The 21,872-nt window shown below is 44.5% G+C and overlaps 1 protein-coding gene across 6 annotated transcripts; it reads right to left on the reverse strand.

Annotated features, from left to right (window-relative positions):
- Nucleotides 1-1,027: 1,027 nt before the first annotated feature.
- On the reverse strand, nt 1,028-21,622 carry MTFR1L (mitochondrial fission regulator 1 like). Of its 6 annotated transcripts, XR_005590744.1 has the most exons (8): nt 18,943-19,072; nt 15,810-15,945; nt 14,848-14,952; nt 13,966-14,075; nt 12,872-13,083; nt 8,441-8,750; nt 3,752-3,950; nt 1,028-1,935 (listed from the first exon to the last, which is right to left on the reverse strand). XR_005590744.1 is itself a non-coding variant. In XM_039511231.1 (7 exons), exons 2-7 carry the CDS (start codon nt 15,822-15,824, stop codon nt 1,830-1,832), a joined length of 858 nt encoding a protein of 285 aa, XP_039367165.1. In that variant the 5' UTR covers nt 15,825-15,945; nt 21,510-21,622; the 3' UTR covers nt 1,028-1,829. The 6 variants fall into 6 exon arrangements, 5 of the variants coding, with proteins under 5 accessions (XP_039367165.1, XP_039367166.1, XP_039367162.1 ...); XM_039511231.1 differs by lacking the exons at nt 3,752-3,950; nt 18,943-19,072 and adding an exon at nt 21,510-21,622; XM_039511232.1 differs by lacking the exons at nt 3,752-3,950; nt 18,943-19,072 and adding an exon at nt 21,299-21,441.
- Between the last annotated feature and the right edge of the window lie 250 nt (nt 21,623-21,872).

Genomic DNA, 21,872 nt, shown 5'->3' on the forward strand with positions numbered 1-21,872 from the left:
TAGCTGACCCAGTATTGTTTGTATTATGTGGGATCAGGCTCCAATATTTTCCTCTGACAATACAGTATGTCCACAGATGCGTGGATACAGAGGCATTTTGGGAAAGGGGGACTAATCTTCCCTATTGACTAGTAGCTGGTGGCACGGCAGAGGATTGTGTATGTGTACGGAATTGTGCAATGCATCTTTGGAATTATCATTTCACACCAAGGACTAAAATACATGCCAGGCAGTCCTCCCAATATTATCCCATCCTACAACTGACACAAATCATGCCTGACAATCCCATTACAGCCCTGGTGATAAGTCAGAACAAATGGGGTTAGATATCAACTGCATATGGTGTGTTTCAGGCAGAACAACCATGTAGTGTATATTTTCCTACAGCACAAATATATGTGAGAGCTGCTCACTCAACACATTCCTGACACAGTATTTTAAACAGGCATGCACTGAATGTTCAATTCTCTGCTAAGTTGCAAGGACAATAGAGGACACAAGAAAGCACCAGCTGCTCAAAAGCAACACAGGAGAGACCAGGAAGAGGGAGCCAAAGAACCAAGAGATTGCTGGCAGACAGATGTCAAGCTGAGTCAACATGGAGACCAGTGATCCATGCCCTTTGCTGCAGCAGAAACAGCCCAAAACAATTGCTATGGCTTAAGACAGTGATACTCTTCTATGAACAATGTTTCAGATACCAGTACAAGGAGACAGACAGCACCAATCCTCAAAAAACCCCAGCACAGTTACCAAGCTGAGACTATCGAGGAAACCTGCAAATATCATTGGAGAACCACATATAGGGATCCATTTATATCAAGGAATCATCATCTACCTTGAATACAGCTGAGAGACATTAGCACAGAATGACACTTCAACAGTGACTTGACTTTCTCCTTTCCTTTTCCCCACATGGTTTTCTACAGGACTCAACTCCAAGCTTTGATGATTCAGTAGATATACTTTAAATCACATTAACTGGGCAAAATTCTTATTGAATTTTACATTAATAAAATAAAGTTAATCTGAATAAAGAGATCATTTTAATGAAATACATGGAATTCTTGACAAGTTACCTTAGGGCAGGATACAAGTGTCGTGTAATGTGACTCTGGGGATATTTTGATCTTTCAAACATACAAACTATTTTAAAAAGTCACTCACCAGCCAACACCAGTCTAGCAAATTGAGTGTGGTTAAATGGTCTGATAATTCACTTTAATTTTTCTTGTCCTAAATGGGACAGGAAAGTAATTGGAAGAAACTTTAGGGAAAGGGAATCCTTTTTTGAGAAAAAAATGCGAGCTCTTAAACCACCCTCAATACAATCAGAACTTCCTAAAAACTGACAGCCTGGAAGGAAGAAGCAATTTACTCTTATTGATAGCTTTGCACCCGACTTCCCCTGATCAGAGAAAGAATTAGATGCTTTATGTCCATTTATATTATAAATTAGTAGCTAGTCATATTGCAACAAGACCATCATGAGCCAAATGAATGATTCAAGTTAAAGTCACCTTGGGGAAAAACACAGATAGGAAGAGAACTTCATTTAGCAACACTCGCATCACTCTGTAGAAGACACTGTTACCAGTAATGCTTCAAAATATGTGGAAAAATTTCCTTTCTTAAAAAGTTTTTATATATTTAGAGACATGGAAAACTCTGCAAATCTACAGTTGCTTTCTTGAATAAGTTTCCAGTGCAGAAATAATTTCTAATTAGTAAAGAGGCAAGAAAGTTTGATCCTTAGGAAGGCAGCTACTGTGGAGAAAAATCTCAGGAGCACGATACACTTGCTTACAGATTTAAATGGAAGTGTAATGTCAGTTCTCTTTCATGGTTACATCTTCATCCTTTAGAGCAAATTTTCTTCTTAACACTTCTGATATAAGAACAGCCGGGTCTTCCTCTTTCAATAAAGTTCGGTTCCTGATGGAGATAAAAAATTAAATGTATTAACAGCAATTTCAATAGAGATTCTCCAAAGCCTGTAGAAGACACTGTCTCTGCTAGGCCCAAGCTTTAGGATTTTGTTAAAAAATTTGTTTTATAAACTGAATTATGAGAAAATTGTGTGTCACTGAAACCCCTTTTTTATTTCAACATTTCCCTGCAGCACTGGGAACCCTGACAGTCTGTCAGAGTTGGGTAAAGTTCAAAAATTGAATAGAAGACAGAGTGAATAGTACCTTAAGGCTGAGATTTTGCAAGCTGCCTAGGAAATGTAGAGACACAGTTCCCATTAATTTCAAGGGGAAACTCTGTGGTCTAAATGCCCCATGTGGTGTAAAAAATCCCAGCCTACATTAAATTTTCTCCTGCTTTAAATCTGAAGCGTTAACAACAGGTAAGAAGAAATGTACAAAATACAAGCCGTATGCAGGCTGTCCTCCTCTGTTAAAACCAAAGGACATATTACTTTGACCTGAAATAGAAGAACTAATTATCTGATGTTACACCGCTACCCCGATATAACGCTGTCCTCAGGAGCCAAAAACAAAATCTTGCCACGTTATAGGTGAAACCACGTTATATCGAACTTGATTTGATCTGCCAGAGTGTATAGCCCCCCCCGGAGCACTGCTTTACCGCGTTATATCTGAATTTGCATTGTATCAGGGTAGAGGTGTAATTGTGAAATAGGTACACTGCTCCCTTGGCATGTCTTGGTGCAATAAAAAGAGGATTCTTCAGTTTTACCTCCCCTTTTCCTCACATAATCCAACATTATTCTTGCATGGCAGGCAGTGGGTCCTGCGTCTTACTTCACAAGAAACCAAAAAGGTATGAATTATATTGGGTCATTCCTGATATCATGGGATCCTTATTTTCAAGTAACAGCCACTGATTTCAGAGTTTAATATTTTAGAGTAAAAATTCCCTATAGGCTGGAGAACATTCCATGAGTTCTGAAATCTTTTAAAAGCCTCTAAAAGATCCAATTATTTTTAACTAGATGAAAGCAAAACAATGACGGTTTGCTGTATTTGTTTTAAACACCTGCAGCCACTTAATCTCGAATTTGCACCGAAAGCTTCTACAAGACTCAGTGATTAGATTTAAGAAGTTCACAAGTAACCCATGGCTTCAGGCCTGACCCCCTAGTACCATGTGAAGTGTCTGCAGGGGCACAATTGTAATGCATTGCTTAAATCACGAGCGTAGAGAGAGAGAAAGAAACACTCCACTGATTTCACCAGAAGCAGGATTCCCTCTGATACGAGTGCAGAGACAGACAGGGTTCAGAGCATGGAGTCTGAAGAAGCCACTCCTCCACCTGGGGAAGCTTAAGAGAATCCAAAATCACCCAGAGTTCCAATAAATTGCTTCCAAAGGGCAATGGGTGTAGGAGGGAAGCCAAGAGCAGATGCAGGAAGAGGCTGGATGGGCAGAGGCAAAGTGAGACTGCAGCGATAAAGACAGAAGTTGTACTGAATACAAGGAAAAAAGCTCATTTCCCACCATGGGTAGCTAACAGAGGTGTGGGGGGGGGGGGGAAATCTATCAGAGCAAGAGAACAAGCCTCCAGCAGCAGCGCACAACCAGCAGCTATTGCAGAAAACTGACACCAGGCAACTAGCAGCAGAGGCGGTACCTTCAACCAACATCATCTCGGCATCTTGATTCTTTAGAAATTCTCACTGAATAACGCCAACCACCAGGGAAGTAATCATGGACAAATCAATGCGCAATTACACCTGAATTAGATCAATCCCATGACCAGTACTTATAAAAACGTACTCACATTCAAAGCAGATCCTCACACTAAATGTTTTTAACCACACACTGAATGAACGGATCAGCTGGAACACTACACAGACAATTCCTTTCCAAAAGGCAGCAGATATTAAAAGGGCTCTATTCTGATTTTAATGGTGGAAACATGCAAATGTGTCTCATGCTCATTCCTGAAGCTTCCAGGCTGTGGGTTTTAACACCAGTTCCTAAACAGGAGCATCAGAAAAGCACGGATTTAATCATCTTGTTAGGTGTAAATGGCATCTCCACCCACAAAAATTAAAAGTGTCATTTAATTCCCTTTTTACACATAGTCACTTTATACTGCTGGCTCTAGCACCATTTGAGTTCGAGAAACTGGTCAGACGAGGGACAGACCCCAGGGAGCCTGCCTCTTGAAAACAACTTTGGTTCATGCTGTTTCATGATTCTTCTAAGTCAGACACCCATGATGCTGCTTCTGCACCTGCTCCTGCTGGGACGTCCATATAGTCACCGCAATAACCTCAAAGAGCTCAATGACTCTATAATCAATTCTAAGCTGCTTGAGATCATTTACTCTAGGTGGCTGCAGCAAGGATATTTCACAACTCATTAAGGTACATCAGCTGTGAAATAACAGGTGTTCTAAGAATAGCCCCACTCGATCTTTTCACATTCACTTGTTTTTGTTCACTAAACATTGTGTGTGAAATACGGAACGGACGTCAGCAGGATAAAACAACAAAAGCCGTATCAATTAGATTCTAGGGCTGGGCGATTCAAGCCCAGCAATTCACCACAAGAAATCCAGGCTTGTAGGGTCTTGTTGCTCTCCAGGCCAACAATAAGGAAGTGCTGTATTCAGCCGGTCACGGAGGTACAAGCTGCTCCCCCCACAGCATATTAGGGAGTCCCAACCAACTCTCGTCAGATATATGGCACGTCACCATGGTATGGGGCTGGCCTGGAGGGCAATCATCAATTTGTGCTGGTCAAACAATGAAGACAATTGTTCACCAGTTAATTGCACAGTCGCATGGAATATATTATTCATGGCTATTCACCCAGCTCTCATTCAGATATTGTAACCCTCGTCTCCAAGTGTCCTGTGCACACTGCAGGCAAGGCACTAGGCTAAGATAGAGGGACAGACGAGAGCAATACATGGTGTGAAGCCTATGGTTACAGATTTGGTTATACAGCCTCAGAGGCAGCCTTGGCGAACACACACATCACCACAACCTTTCCACAAACGAATGCCGTTATCTTTCGGTAAATCCACTGGAGACGTGGCAGTTCCAGTTATTGCTACCGCAGTAATTGCCTAATATCTGGGCCATTCATTCTGAACCTCATCAGGAAAAAGAGCAGCTAAAGACACTCAAATTTGCATACAATGTGGTTCGGCTTCTCCTGTTAACCAGGCGAGCTGTTATCCCCTGTGGGAAACGGGCCTCGGCTAACTTGGCAGAACAGAAAAGCGGAGCTCTTCCTTCTCTCTGCCCGCCCAGTCCCAGCGGGATAGAATCTGTTCGATGTCCTCACACAAGACATTTGTATTCTACTTTATAGACGGCTGTGCTAATAGTTACTGGTACTATGGCCCCTTCATGGAACCTAGCTACCTAGAGGAGAACAAGCCCCTTCTTTGGAGAAAGGCATAAACCATTAGCTACATGCCTGGTCTACACTTAAAAATTAGATCCACCTAGTTAAGGGCTCAGGGCTTTGAAGAATGTTGTGCCATGGTGAACTCAACCTACCCCAGTGCAGAGGCAGCTAGGTGGATGGAAGAATTCTTCCGATGTAGTTACCACCTCTTGGAGAGGTGAATTAACTACAGCAACAGAAAATCCCCTTCTGTCGACAAGGGAAGCATCTAAGTTGTGGTGCTACAGCAGCACGGTCGTAGCAGTGTATGCATGCCCCCAGTCCCTAAAATTACACTGGTCCCATTCTCTTTTCTCCTGCAGCTGAGTGACTTCCACTGAAGTCAATGGGAACTGCAGATAAATAAGCAGCAAGAAAATTGGGGCCCTTTTCTCTGTGCCACCCTCTGCATAGCTGTGTGTTATCACAGCTGGCTGCACATCCATTCCCATGGCACCCCACCTACGCAGAGCCTGTTCACAGCACTGAGACTCCCCTACTGCTCAGTGGATGTATACTGACTTCCTGGGGAATCATGCAATTCCATCTCATGTAGGGAAATAGAATGACTGGGACTGATGGGGATGGTGCTACCCCGAAAGTCAAACACCCCTTGTATAGAACTATCTGCATAACCAGCCGCGTATACATCAACACCATCAAATCGCGCTGTGCTGGACAAGTCCTTTAACTTTATCTGAAACGCCCTGAGGGTTCACATTAGAGCCCTCCCTGCATGAGGAGTGGGGGGGAGAGGAGAGTTGCTGGAAGAGTTAAAGCCCGCAGTTGTCTTCAAATCCTCCAGTCACAGGCAGGGGCACAGTTTCACCTAGCTTGTTCTCAGTGGCAGCGCTCCGTTCCTGCTGATCCTAGGGAGAGGTCATGTCTGACATTCTCTCTCCCTACCCTCCCGCCCAATATTCACCCCAGTGGCCATCTTCTGTTCGGCTGGTTCAGGAACAAGATGTAAAACATCCCATGAACAGTCCTTTTCATTCATCATTCGTTATCCCTATGCATTTTGGCCAGGGAGGCATAAAGTCAAAATACGAGCACTTAGAGCATAATCCCCCCATCCCACCCATGACAAGCTTTTCGGAGGACTTCAGCGACGTCTGTTGAAGGCACTGAGCTAGCTGCCCTACGCAAGATGACCGAATAGGTCCAGCACGGGGATAATATTGCTACCTGCATTCTCACGCTAACCAAGCTGCTCGCCCAAGTGCATCCACTGGTTCAACAGTCATTTTCAGACTAAGCCTAAACAAGTCACCATGCTCGTTTCTAAAAAACTCTCCACGGATTTGCTCCAGTCCGCCTCAAAGACCTTGTGAAATGACTCAGCACCAATCCCTATTCACCTAGCACCTTCCTGGTGATCCTGGGAATGCTGGTGTGAGAGCCGCAGCTTCTGACCCGGGGAATGAGCTTCCTGAAACTCCCACCTGAAAAAGTGATTATTGCAGGTCTTTCCCTGACCAGCCTTGTTCTGCATTAGTGCACGATTCCCAGGCCCAATATGCCCCAGGTGTCTGGCAATTTCCCTTCACACAAGAGTTTATCCTCCAGGGGAAGTTTACTTTACCTCTTTGAAAATGAATTTACTCGATTAAGGTTAAATAGTGTGTGACACAAGTGTAAGACATGCTTGTAGGCACTTTAGCTATGTTTTTGCCCATTTCTGATGGCGGTTCAAATTTAATGTTAGTCTTTAAGGTGCCACAAGTACTCCTGTTTTTTTTGCGGATACAGACTAACACGGCTGCTACTCTGAAACCTGTCAAAAGAAGACGAGGATTCACATTGCCCAAATATGACATCGCAGACTGAATTACCTAATGCCGGACAACGGAAGTTGATGCAACCCCACTAAATCCTGCAAAATGACAAGTACTTTTTTGAAAATTACATCTCCTTTGACTGTGATAAATCAACATTGCAAAGGATGGTAAAAAAAGCTCCTTTGGACAGGCAAGAAAAAACTTCAATCTGCAATTCAAAAGAGGACACATATCCAGTGTGTATTCATGAGCAGGAGAAATTCATTTAAGCTCTGACTCCTACTCCAGCCTCCAGAAAGATTAATGACAAGAATTATAATGGAGGAAGGATACATTTCCACTTCTGAATAATATTTCTTTGGAAAATTTGAGAGCAATGATACTTCAGTGCAGGCTGAGCTGTACAGAGTATATTTCAGTGTTTTATTTTTTGGTGTAATTCTCTGGCACCAAACAAAAGTATATTTCTCTTTAATTGGATTAGGCATAAAATTCATGAAGGAACATAATGAATATTCAAAATGGTTTTATTTTGATATTGGATAGGGCTCCCCACAATACCATAGAAATGGCCACATGGATTTTGGAGTGTGCCGGTGAAAGGGCTGAGCATCATCAGTCTAATTCCATGTCGTCCATGCGAAACAAGAACAATACAAAGGCCTGCTGAGATATTAGAGAAGGTATTTCTTCTTCGGGAGGGTCCTGTCTCCGACAATGCACAGGTAAGCGTGTCAGTGACTTGACATTCCCAGGTTACACGACAACAGTACGATAAATCTGCTTTCAGGACAGCGCTTATGAGGAAAAAAGCATGAGGTGGGCGCTTTGCCTAATCAGACATTACATGGAATGCACAGAGCTTAGAGGTGAGGGGTGTGCAGATATCTGACAATAGGGTCTCAGAGGGCTTCACTTATGGATGTCTCCTCTCCCCACACATTTTGCTAAACAATAAGAAAAGCAAGGTGATTTTTGGTGTGGACGGGTTGAAGCAGAGCTGTCAAGCAGTGTGCTAGTAGACTTCCAGTACTTCCCCCCTCTCTCCATTGTTTTCTACCCTTCAATCCAAAGGCAATCATTTGGGAGGCAAATAAAACAGATCTAGAAATAGCAGCAGTTCTAATGTACAACAAATATTTCTTTGTAAAGCATGATTATAGCACGAAGGACAAGCAGATGAACACAATATTCAATGTGTCTACAATGCTTTGAAACAAAAAAAAAAAAAGGAGGACAGGAGCGTTCATGCAGAAAATAAAAGAGGTTCAGGAAGGACTTACAAATCTTTGTTCTGTTTCATCCTATGAATGTCTTTAAGTATGCCCATCATGTCCGCAAAACTGCTGGCCTTCGAAAGAGACACAGAATCTTCCTCGTCAGCATCCTTTGGATCTGGTTTACAACATTCAGAGGTTGCAGAACAAAGCATGGAAACTGATGGAAGCTCCGGAATTTCTAATTCTGCCTCCTCTGTGATATCACTAATGACAAAGGAAGTTGTAGATTGGAATGAGGATCCAAAACAAGGTAAGGGAGAAGATACATTTGAACTTCCTGGAGATAATAAATCTGGCGTTAATGAAGCGGAAGCTGAAAAAGAAAACAATATATGTAGATACATAAACTAGTGCCAAACCACCTTATTTTTCTAAGCAGAAGAATATCAATCAAGCTCAGATCTTGGCCAACCTCCCCCAAGTTATGCAAAAATAAACATGACTGAGGACTTTCCCTTTTACCCTCCACATGCACACTGCTTCCTCCATCCCTCCCGGCCCTCCCTTACAGCTCTCATCCCCACTGCCCCTGATACCATGCTTCTGTCTACACATATAGCCTCCATCACTATATTACCATGCATCTCGCAGAGACAGACTTTATCCTTACAAGCCCCCTGGGAGCCAGGGAAGTATTATACCCATTTTACAGGTGGGAAACTGAGGCACAGAGATTACATTATATGGTTAAGGACAAACAAGACATCTGTGAAATCTGGGAACAGAACGAAGATCTCTTGCATCCCAGTTGAATTCCTTAACCAAAAGGCCATTCTTCCTCTTCCAATCCAGGGCTGTCCCCCTTCAGCAGTATCCCAGGGCTGTCCCCCTTATACAATGCCTCTATCAAGTTGCTTCCTTTCCATTTTGTTCTGAAAACCCATTACACATGACAGTATGAACACAGGACTGGGAACTAGCAACGCCTTCATTTTAAATTTTGACTCTGATACCAATGCTCTTTGGGACCCTGGATTTTTCCCTAATTTATTGAACATGTTAGAGTACACGCATCTTCGAGAAGGGCCTTCTCTGTGTCAGAAAGGAGCGTACAGAACCGCACAGACTCGCTTTCAGTTCCCAGCCATCAGAGTCATTTTGTTGATGTAGATAAAAGCCAATTGCACAGTACCTATTACTTTCCACCAACACCTCCAAAATGCGATTGAGAACTGTAGTTATTATTTGGATTGTCAGATTACTCGTCTGCAACTATCTTCTCAACTATAATTCCAAAGTACTGAAATCAGAACATGCTCCAGACTTTGCAAAAGGCCCTTACAAGCGAGCTGACAAACTTGGGAACGTTGCCAGGGAAGGAGCGGGGAGGGAGAAATATGATCAGTGTTTCCCATGCAGACCTCTGGTCCGCTCACAATTATTACCTTCCTCTACTTAAGGCGAGTTGAACAGTTTATATGACTGAGCTGACATCTTGCTCTCAAGACATGACATCTTCTCCATTCTTTGTTTCTAATTCAATTGCTCCTCTTGGATCTTACACAAGGAGGAAGAATGAGGGTAACAGTCTCTCCAAAGAGGAGATGTCCTTCGCTTTCATGGTCTCCAAGAACCTTGGTGAGATGGCTTCCCCACCCCTGGAGTTCTTTCAGCCTTTTAGTGTGTATGTGCTTTGATACCTTATGGCTTATAGACAACAAGATACAAATGTACCTCCCTTAAACTACCTGACCTCTGCCCAGCACATTCTGTGTTAAATTATGGATTGTTTTCCATACAGATCAGCTAATCCCTTTCCCCCTTCGTCTGCATTTTGTCTTTTTTGTAAGAGCACAAATGCGCCAGAGATCAGGAAAAAGTAATTATTGTTCTACATATGCAACCTAAATATGACCATGAAGTATCTTGGAAGCGTTTAGAAAAATTCTTAATCTTCTGTGAGATCGTATCAACCACCGTGTCAGAGGGTGCCTGTCTCTAAGAATGCACCATGTCCTACCCAAAGGCACGGACAATTCCCTAGTTTCCTAGCAAAATAACCAGCAAGAACAATTCCCACATGCATGAAATCATTGAGTGAATCTCTTTGGAAAATGACGACTGGACCAGAGTTTGCAGTGAGACGGTTACACAGAAATATGTCACCTGACGTAGGGAAGGGGTGGGGATGAAACAAGGCTCATGTAGTCTGAGCAAGAGCCGTAATCTATTCTATTAACCACCCCCCATTTTACTGCTGAACTAGAAGCATTAAAGCTGTTCCTGACGCCGTATGGCTTAAGCAGAATGAAAGGTACAAAGAGCTGATTCAGAGGTAGTTTGCACTGACATTTTAAGGGCCAAATTCTGCCTTCTGTTACTTTTGAGGCAGCATGTCCAGTGGTTAGAATACAAGCCTGGGAATAAAGAAGTCTGCAGTTCTAAAGGCAGCTTTTTCACTCTCATCCTGTGTAGTCTTGTCCCAGAGAACCTCTCTGCCTCAGTTTCCACCTCTGTAAGTGCTCCCCTAGGTATTCTGTGCATATAACCGGTGACCTATAAACTTGTGGTCAAATTCTGCCCCGAGTGGATCATCATAGCTACACTAGATAGTCTACTTTGTACCGCATCGCATTTAAACATTGTGATCCAGACAAAAACATCCTATGTATTCCAAGGGGCATCTAATATATTAAAGAGGGATAAAATAAGTTAGAATGGGCTGAACCTAATACATTAGATTCATGTCTGAAATGCAGAGGCCAACATTCAAACTAAAGCCAGTACAGTCTGAGGATGTAATGAGTAAGTGTCTCCCCTTGCAATGAACTAACTATAAGCAATGGCTTATATTGTTTATAAGGCTGTAAGTTTGTCACAGCGATGACTTATGACAGATCCTATGACAAGGTATTTTTCATAAAAAGTGTCACCCTACTCAACTGTCTCCTTCTCCCTAAAGGATTAGGTTTGGTTCTGTAGTCGAGTATGGAAGAGTGCCCTGGGTTTTAAATTTAAACACACAACAAGCAAACTATGTTTAATTGCAGAATAAAGGATATTTCACTTACCACAATTTTCCATGACAAAGCAGTATTTAAGATAGTGTCATGACATTTTATTTAAAAATGGAAAAGGCTTTTGCATTTTTTGCCATAACAAAGTTATTTTCCCCCCTTTTATGCCATTGACAGAAAGCCAAATCATAACCACGCCCTTTATACTTTGGTTGTACACCATCAGATGCAGCTTCCTACAAGAGAAGCTGTTTTGGAGAAGGTTCAAGTTCCAGTAACATGCCAAGTTGCTACTTTTAAAAGGTTTTAAGACTACTTCTGGTCTTGCACAGCTCTGTGACTCTGATTGGTCAGCAATACGAACAAGCATGTGATGCCATTTTGTACTCTGGAGTTTCACCAAAAATAGCATCCTGTTTATTTCCAAAGAGCCACCCAGCAGAAGCTAGACCACAAGAGCAAATTAAAGGATGGCATTTCCTCTTTCACATTAAATTTACTTGCATTTTTTTAGCTTAAAACACAACTAAAATCAGTGTGTTTACGACAGGAGCAATTAACCAGCGAGAATTAATTCAAGAAGATGATGTGCACATGGTCAGACTAGATGATCACAATGGACTCTTCTGGCTTTATAATCTATTAATCTGTGAACTCCAGCCGGCCTCTTCTCAAAAAGCTTAACTGGCCCGAGAACAATTAGTACTCATCTCTGGTCATGAAAAACCAGAACACTTACATCACACTCCCAAAGAAAGAGGAAAATAACCCTTTTTAAACACCAACAGCAGGCCTGGGGGCAAGAATGACAAGACTAAATCCCCAACGTTTTCATTCAATGGAAGGCACTCAGTCTGGAAACTCAACACCCTCTCTCTCCAGTACAGTTACAGTTGATTTTGGTTGTACTGATTTTAAAAATAAGTGTGTGTTGGGGGTTTCTAATCAAACCAATGCCAATACATACAAACAGTACCATTCGTTCTACCGACATCACAGATGACATTGCACCAACAAGGGGAGAGAAGAAATGTACTCAGCCATTGTGAATTCTGTAACTCCAGCTGTTTATGTCATTTGCGTTTCACTACATGGATGCCAAAAATGGATGCATTCCATTTAAGCCACTGCCAGCTCTTACGAAGCAATAGGATCAGCATGGCTGTCGTCTCCCCACTAGTCAAACTCCTATAAACACTCAACTCAGCTGGAGTTGTAACAGTGAGCTGTATGCACAGCTTTGGCTATGTATACCATTCCAAACGTATATATTGTATTAAATCGCCCAGGCAAAGGCTAGAGATAGGAATCCAAAGATGACAAAATATCTATTGTCTTGTATTTTATGCAAAAAGCCAGAAAACTGGCAATATTTTGATAAAGTATCTGACCAGTATTCACTGCTTTTTATAGCGGAATCACTGTTCATAGTCTCAAGCCTTTTATTGTTAGAAAAGAAGGATTGGTATGTTCTTACCTGGCTCTGCAGCTACAATTTTAGCTATTTGACTCCGCAGGAGGCTCAGCTCATCTTGAAGCTCCGTCGTCCGACTGAGGGCCGGTAAACCAGGTTTCTTCAAGACCAGCAGCTTCTCTTCCTGCTTTCTCAAGTTGGGGACTGAAGCATTTCGCTGTATAACAAAGAACGGGCTGGGCTTCCATTTGTGCTTCAATGGACGTGTGTCACTCCTAAAAAAGTGCAGCACAAAAGCCCATCAGTCATACAAACGGAACAGACCCCACGCAGGCAATAATGTTTTGTGTTTCCACAGCCTGCCACCCAAGAACTGAAAAGCATTTTACAGACAACAAATCAGGATACTCATGGGAGGTAGATATTATCCCTGTTCTATAGAGGAGGAAAATGAGGCACAGTAACTACACAAAAAATGCTGCCCAAAATCTGTGGCAGACGCAGGAACCAAAAAGCCAGCTTCTGAACTTTCAGTCTAGAGCCTTACCCAGGAGGCCAGTAGGATATTCCTCTCTTCCGGCTGGTTTACATTTCTATGCAATGGAGTGGCATTTGATATTGTGTATGCATGGGGGCGTCACCTGACCCCATTACATAGTTTCTCGGACTTCAAAAGGCCTGTATTTTATTTTTCATAAGACACATTAAATATTCAAGTTACTGACCTGCCCCAGAACTTCAAAAAGTGAAATGGATAGACGTGGACTCCCTGGACAAACAGGTATGAATCCCAGAAGGGATATGACAGCCCTTCATCCTTCTGAAGTAGATCACCTAGTAAACTACATGGTGCTCAGGGTGAGGTCTTTCAGTTACGATCTTAAAAACTAAGAGCCTAGCCACTCTGCTTGAACGTTAAGTATCCCCTGGCACTTTCTGTAAGAGTTTGCCCTAGTGTCCCTTGGCCAAAACATCTCATCCCTCCTCTCTGTAGAACAACTTTCAATAAATCAATCAAATCAATCGGCATCTCACCAGAACAACTCAAGTGACTAGAAATTATGAGCATTTGATCAGTTACTGTTTTATCTTTCACAAAATAAGCCACTGTACAGGAAGAATGGAAAGCTATTGGGTGAGAAAGAAAGTAAAAATACCTGACTCTAGCATATGTTTCTTCTTCATCTGCTGCTATCCATGCAATATCTGCCAGAGTGGGGACTGGAGGTGCATCATTTAGATACAGATCTGAAATGTTTGGTAGAACCTAGAAAGAACATAATGACATTAATATAATGGTTTTCTTCTGTTTAATGTGTCTGGTACAATTTAAAGACGATGAAGCCTTCTCTGCGTCAGATTCATAGCTGGGTCTTCACTGTATGAAGCCAGTGTAGATAGATTCAGATAAACTAGTACATGAAATGCTGTGTGTGTTTATGAAACTGTCCTCTTAGCTTTTTTGATGTGCATCATAAAACTGGAAAATGACCCTGCAAAAATGTACTCACTATTGCCTGAAATGCAGCCAAAAAAAAGAAAAATTAGCGAGCACATGAACACCACTTTTCAGCTACAAAGCGATACCATTGTTGAGCTAACTCTCAAACACCCAATGAGGTAGGTATGTATCATGAGCCTCATATTATGGTTTGGGAAACGGAGGCCCTGGGAGGTTAAGCGACTTGCCCGAGGTCACACACTCAGTCAGTGGCTCAGCTAGGAATAGAACCCAGAAGCTTGGACTCAGTCTCCTCTAATCATTAGCTCACACTCCTTCCTGATTGGGACCATGTTCTATACAATCATGCCAGCAAATTGCCACTGATCATTTCAGGGATTTACAAAAACTAGGAAGAATTAAAATTGTTAAAACTGACGATAATTTATACAATCCTATTGGCTGCATGTGGTGCATTTCCAATTTCAAAAATACTTTACTTTGCTATGGGAAAGAATGGCAAATCAGAATTATTACTGTTGCTAAAGAACTGAAGAGTCCTGCATATATTTGCAGAATCTCTTATGCATTCCCTTACCTCAAAGGATGCCCTAGGACAGGGTTTTAAAGGAAGGTTTGTCCCAATCCTCCTGACAACACTGCGTGATGAGCCATGGGGTTTGTTCTGCCAAATTGGGATAGTCTGAGAATCAAGACAACATTTTATCAAATATTTCAAATAAAGAAAGATTAGATTTTAAAAAGGCAGCTTCTGAAAGTGTCAAGAGCCACCATATAAACTAAATTCAAACCTATAGCACCTCTTTAAGCTATTTTTAAAAGAATAAAAAGTTAAGAGTACCAGGAAGTACCAATATTTATTTTCAAATTAAGATCCTCTTTCTACAAACCCATGTCTAACTTTACACACATGAAAGTCAATGAAAGGAAGTGAGGTGCCTAACTGGCATTTGTGCCTTTGAAAAATCACCTCCTTAGTCAGTTTCATGTCTGTTTACAGTCATCTTCTAGACTTCGGCAAACTCTGGAGGTAAATGTTTAAATCCAAACAAGCTTATTTTTCAGTTCATGCAAAACTCCCCATTAATAGTTGGTTGATAAAACTTTTTTGTAAGACACACAAAGTCTATATTTTGGACCTAAGCTACCTGACAGTGCTGGTTTTAAATTTAAATTGTTTACTCCTATATTAAATAGGAAATTGAATCACTAGGCTATAAATGCACCAATACCTATAATACAGATTTGAAAGCCAAAGCAACGCTTGTTTTATGGTATAACATGAAGTTCCTTAATGTATTTGTAATCTCACAATTCAAACAGAATAGCTAAATTTTATATATAATAAAACCCAACAGAGAGCGAGTACATGAAATGGCATCCTTGCAGCTCTTACACAAGCAATGAAGGTTAGGGGTACTAGGAAGGGAGATGACAAATGAGACAGTCTCTCTCATGATGCGTTCTGCAGAATGAGAAGTTTTGGGATCCCCCCCGCTCTGCATAATTAAGTATTTTTCAAAGAGATGTTGTACTTACTGACTCTGTTTCCATCTCAGGCTGTAGAGAAGGTTCTCAAACTGGATGAACAATTAAATCAGAGACAAAAATTGTAACGCCAAGAAACATAAGGCAGCTTCATATTACTTCACCTTGACGAACACAGATTTTCTCACTAAAAAAAAAAAAAAAAAACAACCCACAACACAATGAGCCTAGATGTGGACAAGTTCTGCATTTGTATATTTAAACATCAATATCTAAGTCAACTTTACAAAGAGCCCCACCTTTATCAGAAGGGTAGTTAACATGGCCCTTTTTGGGGCATTCAGTGGTTTTAAGACAGGCCCCATAAGGCCAAGGAATTCTGCCACCCTTACAGCTGAGGTGATCATCAAGTGGGATGTTGTCTTTCTGGACCTTGAATAATGGTAACCATGCAGCCTTCCTCAAAAAGCAGTTTTAATCCCAGATGAGAAGTAATGCACAAAATGAACTAAAGAGTATGTAATCACATGGTTCAAAAGCCAGACTGGATGCTAGGACTCCTGGGTTCTACTCTTAGCTCTGCCATGAAGTTACCATGGTGACTGGCAGTTTCTCCCTCTTAGCCATGGCACTTGCCTCCCAAATAAAGATAGGTGGGTAAGTTGAGGCATCTCTTACTTGAGCTCCTTAGAGGTGGGTGCGAACAGGGCAGGTTTTCAGGCAGATAAAGGGGACAGGAAATGTCTTTAGCAAGGTTCTGTAAAGACAGGCCTCTGACTCTCATCCCTTGCACATCTAAACTCACACTCCCCAGCGGGTGGAAAGAACAAAGGCAGAAAAACAACACCCCCCCCCCCCCAGCGCACAGGAGCAGCTAGAGGGGAGCTCCTCACCTGCTAGTAGTGACAAAGGAACTGCCAGTTGGAGGCAGTTGAACACTGTACTACCCACATCACAGGATCAGAACATTCCACTTACTGGTAGGGGAACCTGAAAAGGGGGGCGGGGGGAAGAGTATGACACCATCCAAAAACATTAAGCTTTGGCGGTTCCATCTGGCCTTGAGGATGCTTGAGACCCATGAAAGAGAATCCTCTAGTGATGGGCACATCAGAGGAGAATAATAATTTTTCCCCCTTGTTTTGTCAACTTTGTGCATTTGACAGGATTTTGTATACAGTCAGTTTCTCTGGTTAGTTGCGGGTGGGGTTGGGGAATCTCTCACACAACAACAGAGAGGGGTATTTAAATATAGTAAAATGTGATTAGAAACTCAGAGATTGGCTGGGGGGGTGCTCAGGGATGGGCGTATACTTGGAAATACATCTAAGTCAGGTTTTTGAAGTTGACTATCTTTCAGCTGATGGTGTCCCTTTAAGCTCCTTATTTTCAACATGCCAAAGATGTTTTAACAAGCACCAGCGAAACAACGGACAAAGTCTCATGCTGACAGAGGTCAGCTGCAAGAAGCTGCTGCTCTGACTGCCAAGATCCAAAGAGAAGCCAAAAAAAGGCATTTAAAATGACACGTCTCCCTTACATAAACAGGCCTCTTGAGACTTAGCAGTTAGTTGTCTGAAAGGGATTGTTTTTCCCCCAGCTCATTTCCTCTCCTTGATTTCTCATGGGATGAAAGTGGACTATGGCAAATTAACCCCCCTCCCTTGCAGTAACATTAGTACCGTATGAATTACATGGAGAACTTCATGAAGCAAGCAACCATCTCTAATAAGATCTGCAGTCACCGTAGCATCCCGGTGCCTTCATATACAAATACAAGTTCACCTCAGGTTTGCTGTGATAAAATCACCACCTTTTTTTCCAGCAATAACTGCCACAACATTGGTGGATCAAGAGCAACAAGTGTGGCAAAGGACATAAATGTCAGCCATGTAGAGAAAACAAGCCATGACAGCCCTCCTCCATACTGAACCAAGGTCAGCTAAGTGACATACGCTAACAGTATCACAGCTCAGTCAACCAAAAATAACTACGCATGACAGAGAGGGGCATCGCCAAAGTGTTCTTCAGCCTGCAGCATGCACAGAACCACCATTAACTGTCCCCCCGCTCATGTCATTTACACAAGAGTACAAACACTGGTGTACCCAGGAGCCCACAGCGTAATCACTGGGGGAGAAGCCTAAGAGGAATTGATAACAACTGCAGAACAGAGATTGAAATCTATTGCTCCAGGATAAGCTCAGCTGCTCCCAGAATTGAAGAGAAACCTCCCATGCCTCAACAGATGCTACAAACCACTCAAGCTTCACTCTTGAGTTACAGTGATACAAGAAACTCGTGATGCCCATCAGAGAAAGCCAGGCCCATCGGTTTTCCTAGCCTTGTCCCAAGCAAGGCTAGGGACCCTTTTGGGTTGACTGGGGAGTTTTATTTTAATAGTATTAATTAAAAAAACCATGGAATGATGATGACACAGTGCATTTTACTGTTAGGGACCCTTGAGGAAGTGATATGAAAATTAACAGGCAACTGGAGTGTACTTGTCTGTATTAGGGAGAGAATCAGAGACTATTAGTGATGCAGCTTCAATTCCAGCTAAAAAATACTGGGCAAGATGAACTAGGGAGGGAGCGTGGTGAAGTGGTTGAGTGTCAAATCCAGAGCCAGGACTCCTGGATTCTAGTGCCAGCTCTGGGAGGGAATGTGGCCTAGTGGTTAGAGCAGGAGCCTCTGTTCTATTCCTGGCTTGTCAACCGTTACTGCAGATTATCAGCTTCACCCCGCAGTGCCTAAGCTTCCCCATTTATAAAATAGGAAGCAGGTCACTGTCATCACCCCTGAGGAGACCCCCCTGCTGTTTAAAACCCAGCGAGGGCAGCACTAGAGAAGGAAAGGTTTGCAGAAAGACCAAGTGGGGGATGTTCTTAGCGAGGTCCTGTATTCCCCCCAATCCAGACCTGGGACTCTCAGTCTCTCACCCACTTTACAAAGAAGCCCAGAGTAGCAGAGGCAATACCTGAGAGTGAAACACCTCCCCCTGCATGCATACCTCCTGTTACTGCTCCCCCCCAACCCCCCAATCTCTTTATCCCGCTCCCCCCCGCAATCACCCCCCGCTCCCCTGCGGTTACCTTACCTGCCGCGCCCCTCCACCCCCACCTGAAATTCTCTCCACGGAGGAACCCGCCGGTGCCGGTGCCACCTCCTCCCCCAGTCTCACCTCCGCTTCCGGTCAGCCATCGGGCCCTGACCCGGAAGTAGAACGCGATAGCCGACTCAGGCACCTGTCCCTACTTATTTCCGAGAGCGCCTCATACCCCCCCACCGCGCTATGCGCCTGCGCAGTATCGCGTCCCTCCGGTTAGCCGGAGCGTAGCGCCTCCGCCCCGCCGGTTGCTGCGGGGGAGCGAGTGACTCCGCCCCCTCCCGTGAGCCACCGCTCAGTGCCGGGGTCCCACGGGCTCTCCTGTGCGTGGTGGCGTCACAGGGACACGTACCGCGGCTCTGTTGGGTGGGGGCTGAGGCTGACTCCGCCCCCCGGGGGGGGAGAGGGGTGAAGGGAAGGAGGGGCCCTCGCGGGGGGGGGGGGCGGAGACAAGAGGGGCCCCCCAGCGACCCCCGTCCTCCTGGGGCAGCCCCGGGGAGAGGGCAGCCAACTTCCTAACCACACAAAACCCAACGCCCCGCCCCTTCTGAGGCCCCGCCCCTGCCCCGCCCCTTCTGAGGCCCCGCCCATGCCCCGCCCCCACTTGCTGCATCCACCTCCCTCCATCACTCACTCTCCCCCCCCCCCTCACTTTCACAGGCTGGGGCAGGGAGTTGGGGTGCAGGAGGGGGGATGGGCTCTGGACTGGGGGGTTCAGGGTGCCAGAGGGGGCTCCCGGCTGGGGTAGGGGGTGGGCTTATGGGGGCTCTGGGGTAGGGGCAGGGATGAGGTGTTTGGGGTGCAAGAGGGGGGTGCTGGACCATGCCAGGAGGTGGGGTGGGGTGTCCCAAAAGCGATTACCACCTCTCCAAGGAAGCAGCCCCCACATCCCTGTGGCCTCTAGGCACATCAGCAGCCAGGCAGCTCTGCCCAGTGTGTGCTGCCTTGGTACCTGCCAGCACCGCCCCCCCTGCAGTTCCCATTGGTCACCGTTCCTGGCCAATGGGAGCTGCAGAGCCAGTCCTTGGGGCAAAGGCAGCATGTGGACCCTTCCAGTCCCTGGCCACTGGGATCTGGTGACTGCGTCCAGGAGCAGTGCAGAGCCAGGGCAGGTAAGAAGCCTGCCTAAGCCCCAGGCCCCTGCTGTGCCGCCGACCGGACTTTGAAGGGCCTGGCCCCCCTATCCCAGGAAGCCCCCTTCACCCCATGCAGGGGTGCAGAGACACAGGGGGAAGCCCTAGGAACCCCCATCATCCTGTAGGCAGGCAGACACATCAGGCCACCCCTAGGAATTCCTCCTGTATGGCTGGTCAAAAAAATCAGAATTTCTGTCTCCTTGGCAATTCCCCAAAAGTTTTCAGTCAGTTTTGGAACAAAACGAGGCAGTTCCAAAGAAATCAAACTGTGTCTGTTCAACTGTCCCCAAAACACGAGGAGCAGCCATCTGTGCCCAGTTCCTAGGAGGAGTGGGCTGGAGCCTGGGGACTCATGGAGCCAGCCCCACTGAGAGCTGAAGTTCTCAGGCTAATGGGCTCCAGGTCAAGGCTGCCCCAGTCACACTCTAGAAACCCAGAGTTCCCAGCAGCCCATCCAGAACCCAGATAGGTTTCAATCAGGACATGTCTGTAGTTCCAAGTGATGTTTCCAGAAAACAGTTGTGGTTTAATGAATTGACCTTTTCCAACTAAACTGTTTCTTTTATGGGACAATTCCTAACCAGCTCTACCTCCCTCTGATCCCCTTCAGGTTCAGTAGTGCCCCGACCCCAACACCCTGCTCTTGTCCTTGGGCTCCTTCCCTTCTAACTAGGGCTTTGGTTGAAGCCTACATGCAGGGACTGGTTGGGGTGAGGAACGACCACAGGGGACACAAATCAGGATGCATATTGGTTTGAGAGCATTGTCAAAGCTCCCCTTCCCTGCCCCCCAACACACAGATGCCTGCATCCCTGTGGTGGGAAACATCCGTCTCCCAGGGCTGGTTGGTGCTCCCATAGGTAAGGTGCACAACTCAGCGATGCAAAATGTATCCCTCCTCTCCACCCCATATAGAGACCGATTTCTCCATGCTGGATGTTACCTAGTCTCTCAACTGTACCAGAGCTCTCAAATACCATTGCCACACCAATTCCTATTGCCCGGACAATTTTTAATCAAAGACCAGAAGGCCAAGGTATATACATAGTAGCAATTTAGTAGCATTATTCACTTTGCAAGGGGCCTTCTCACAGCTGATTGGAATGATTTAGCTTAAGGACACAATGCAGAGTGATTTTGGATTGTTAGGTGGTGCTCAGCAGTGAGATATTTGATCTCCACTCAACCTGGCATTTCAGAACATCCTTCACCCCCACTACACCAGTACTGTAACCCTTCAGGCCAGAGCTCGCCGAGAGGAGCCAGGCACATTCAGTTTGCGACACGGAATTTACCTTGCCTGACTCACTTTCTTCCTGCTTTTACAATGGAGCTTTGGACATAGGCCTGTTGCTAAAGAAGAGACTAGAGCCATTGGCAGAAAAGTGACACAAACATGCTAGTTGCCCCATGAAGAATGGTCCAGGAGTCAGCGCATCTCAACTCCAATCGCATCTCTATGGCAGCATAGCCTATTTTGGCCTTACCCAGTCAAACTTTAAATACCTTGGCATTTGAGTCTATCCATCTCCAGGCTACAGGAGAGTCAGTCGTCTAAAAATGGGCTTTGTTCTAGGATTCCTTTGTCAGTTCCAGAACTTTCATCATCTGTTCCTTCTAATATTCTTGGTGACCTTCAGAGTTGACAGCAATATTCCAATGTAGGTGTCGTGCTGCCAAACTTCTAGCAGCAGCAAAGGGAGTTTTCCCTGGGAAGAATGAGATTGCAGGGATCTGAGGCTCTGCAGTATGCAGAGAGGGTTGACCTTTGTATTGGCTCTGGCTCAAAACATTGGCCTTGAGACATTAAAAGTTTTGACGTCCTTTCCCTCACACTATACCTCCTACCTTTCAGTATGTGCCCAGCCA

Source organism: Mauremys reevesii, linkage group 23 (assembly GCF_016161935.1).
Source record: "Mauremys reevesii isolate NIE-2019 linkage group 23, ASM1616193v1, whole genome shotgun sequence".
Lineage (NCBI taxonomy): Eukaryota > Metazoa > Chordata > Testudines > Geoemydidae > Mauremys > Mauremys reevesii.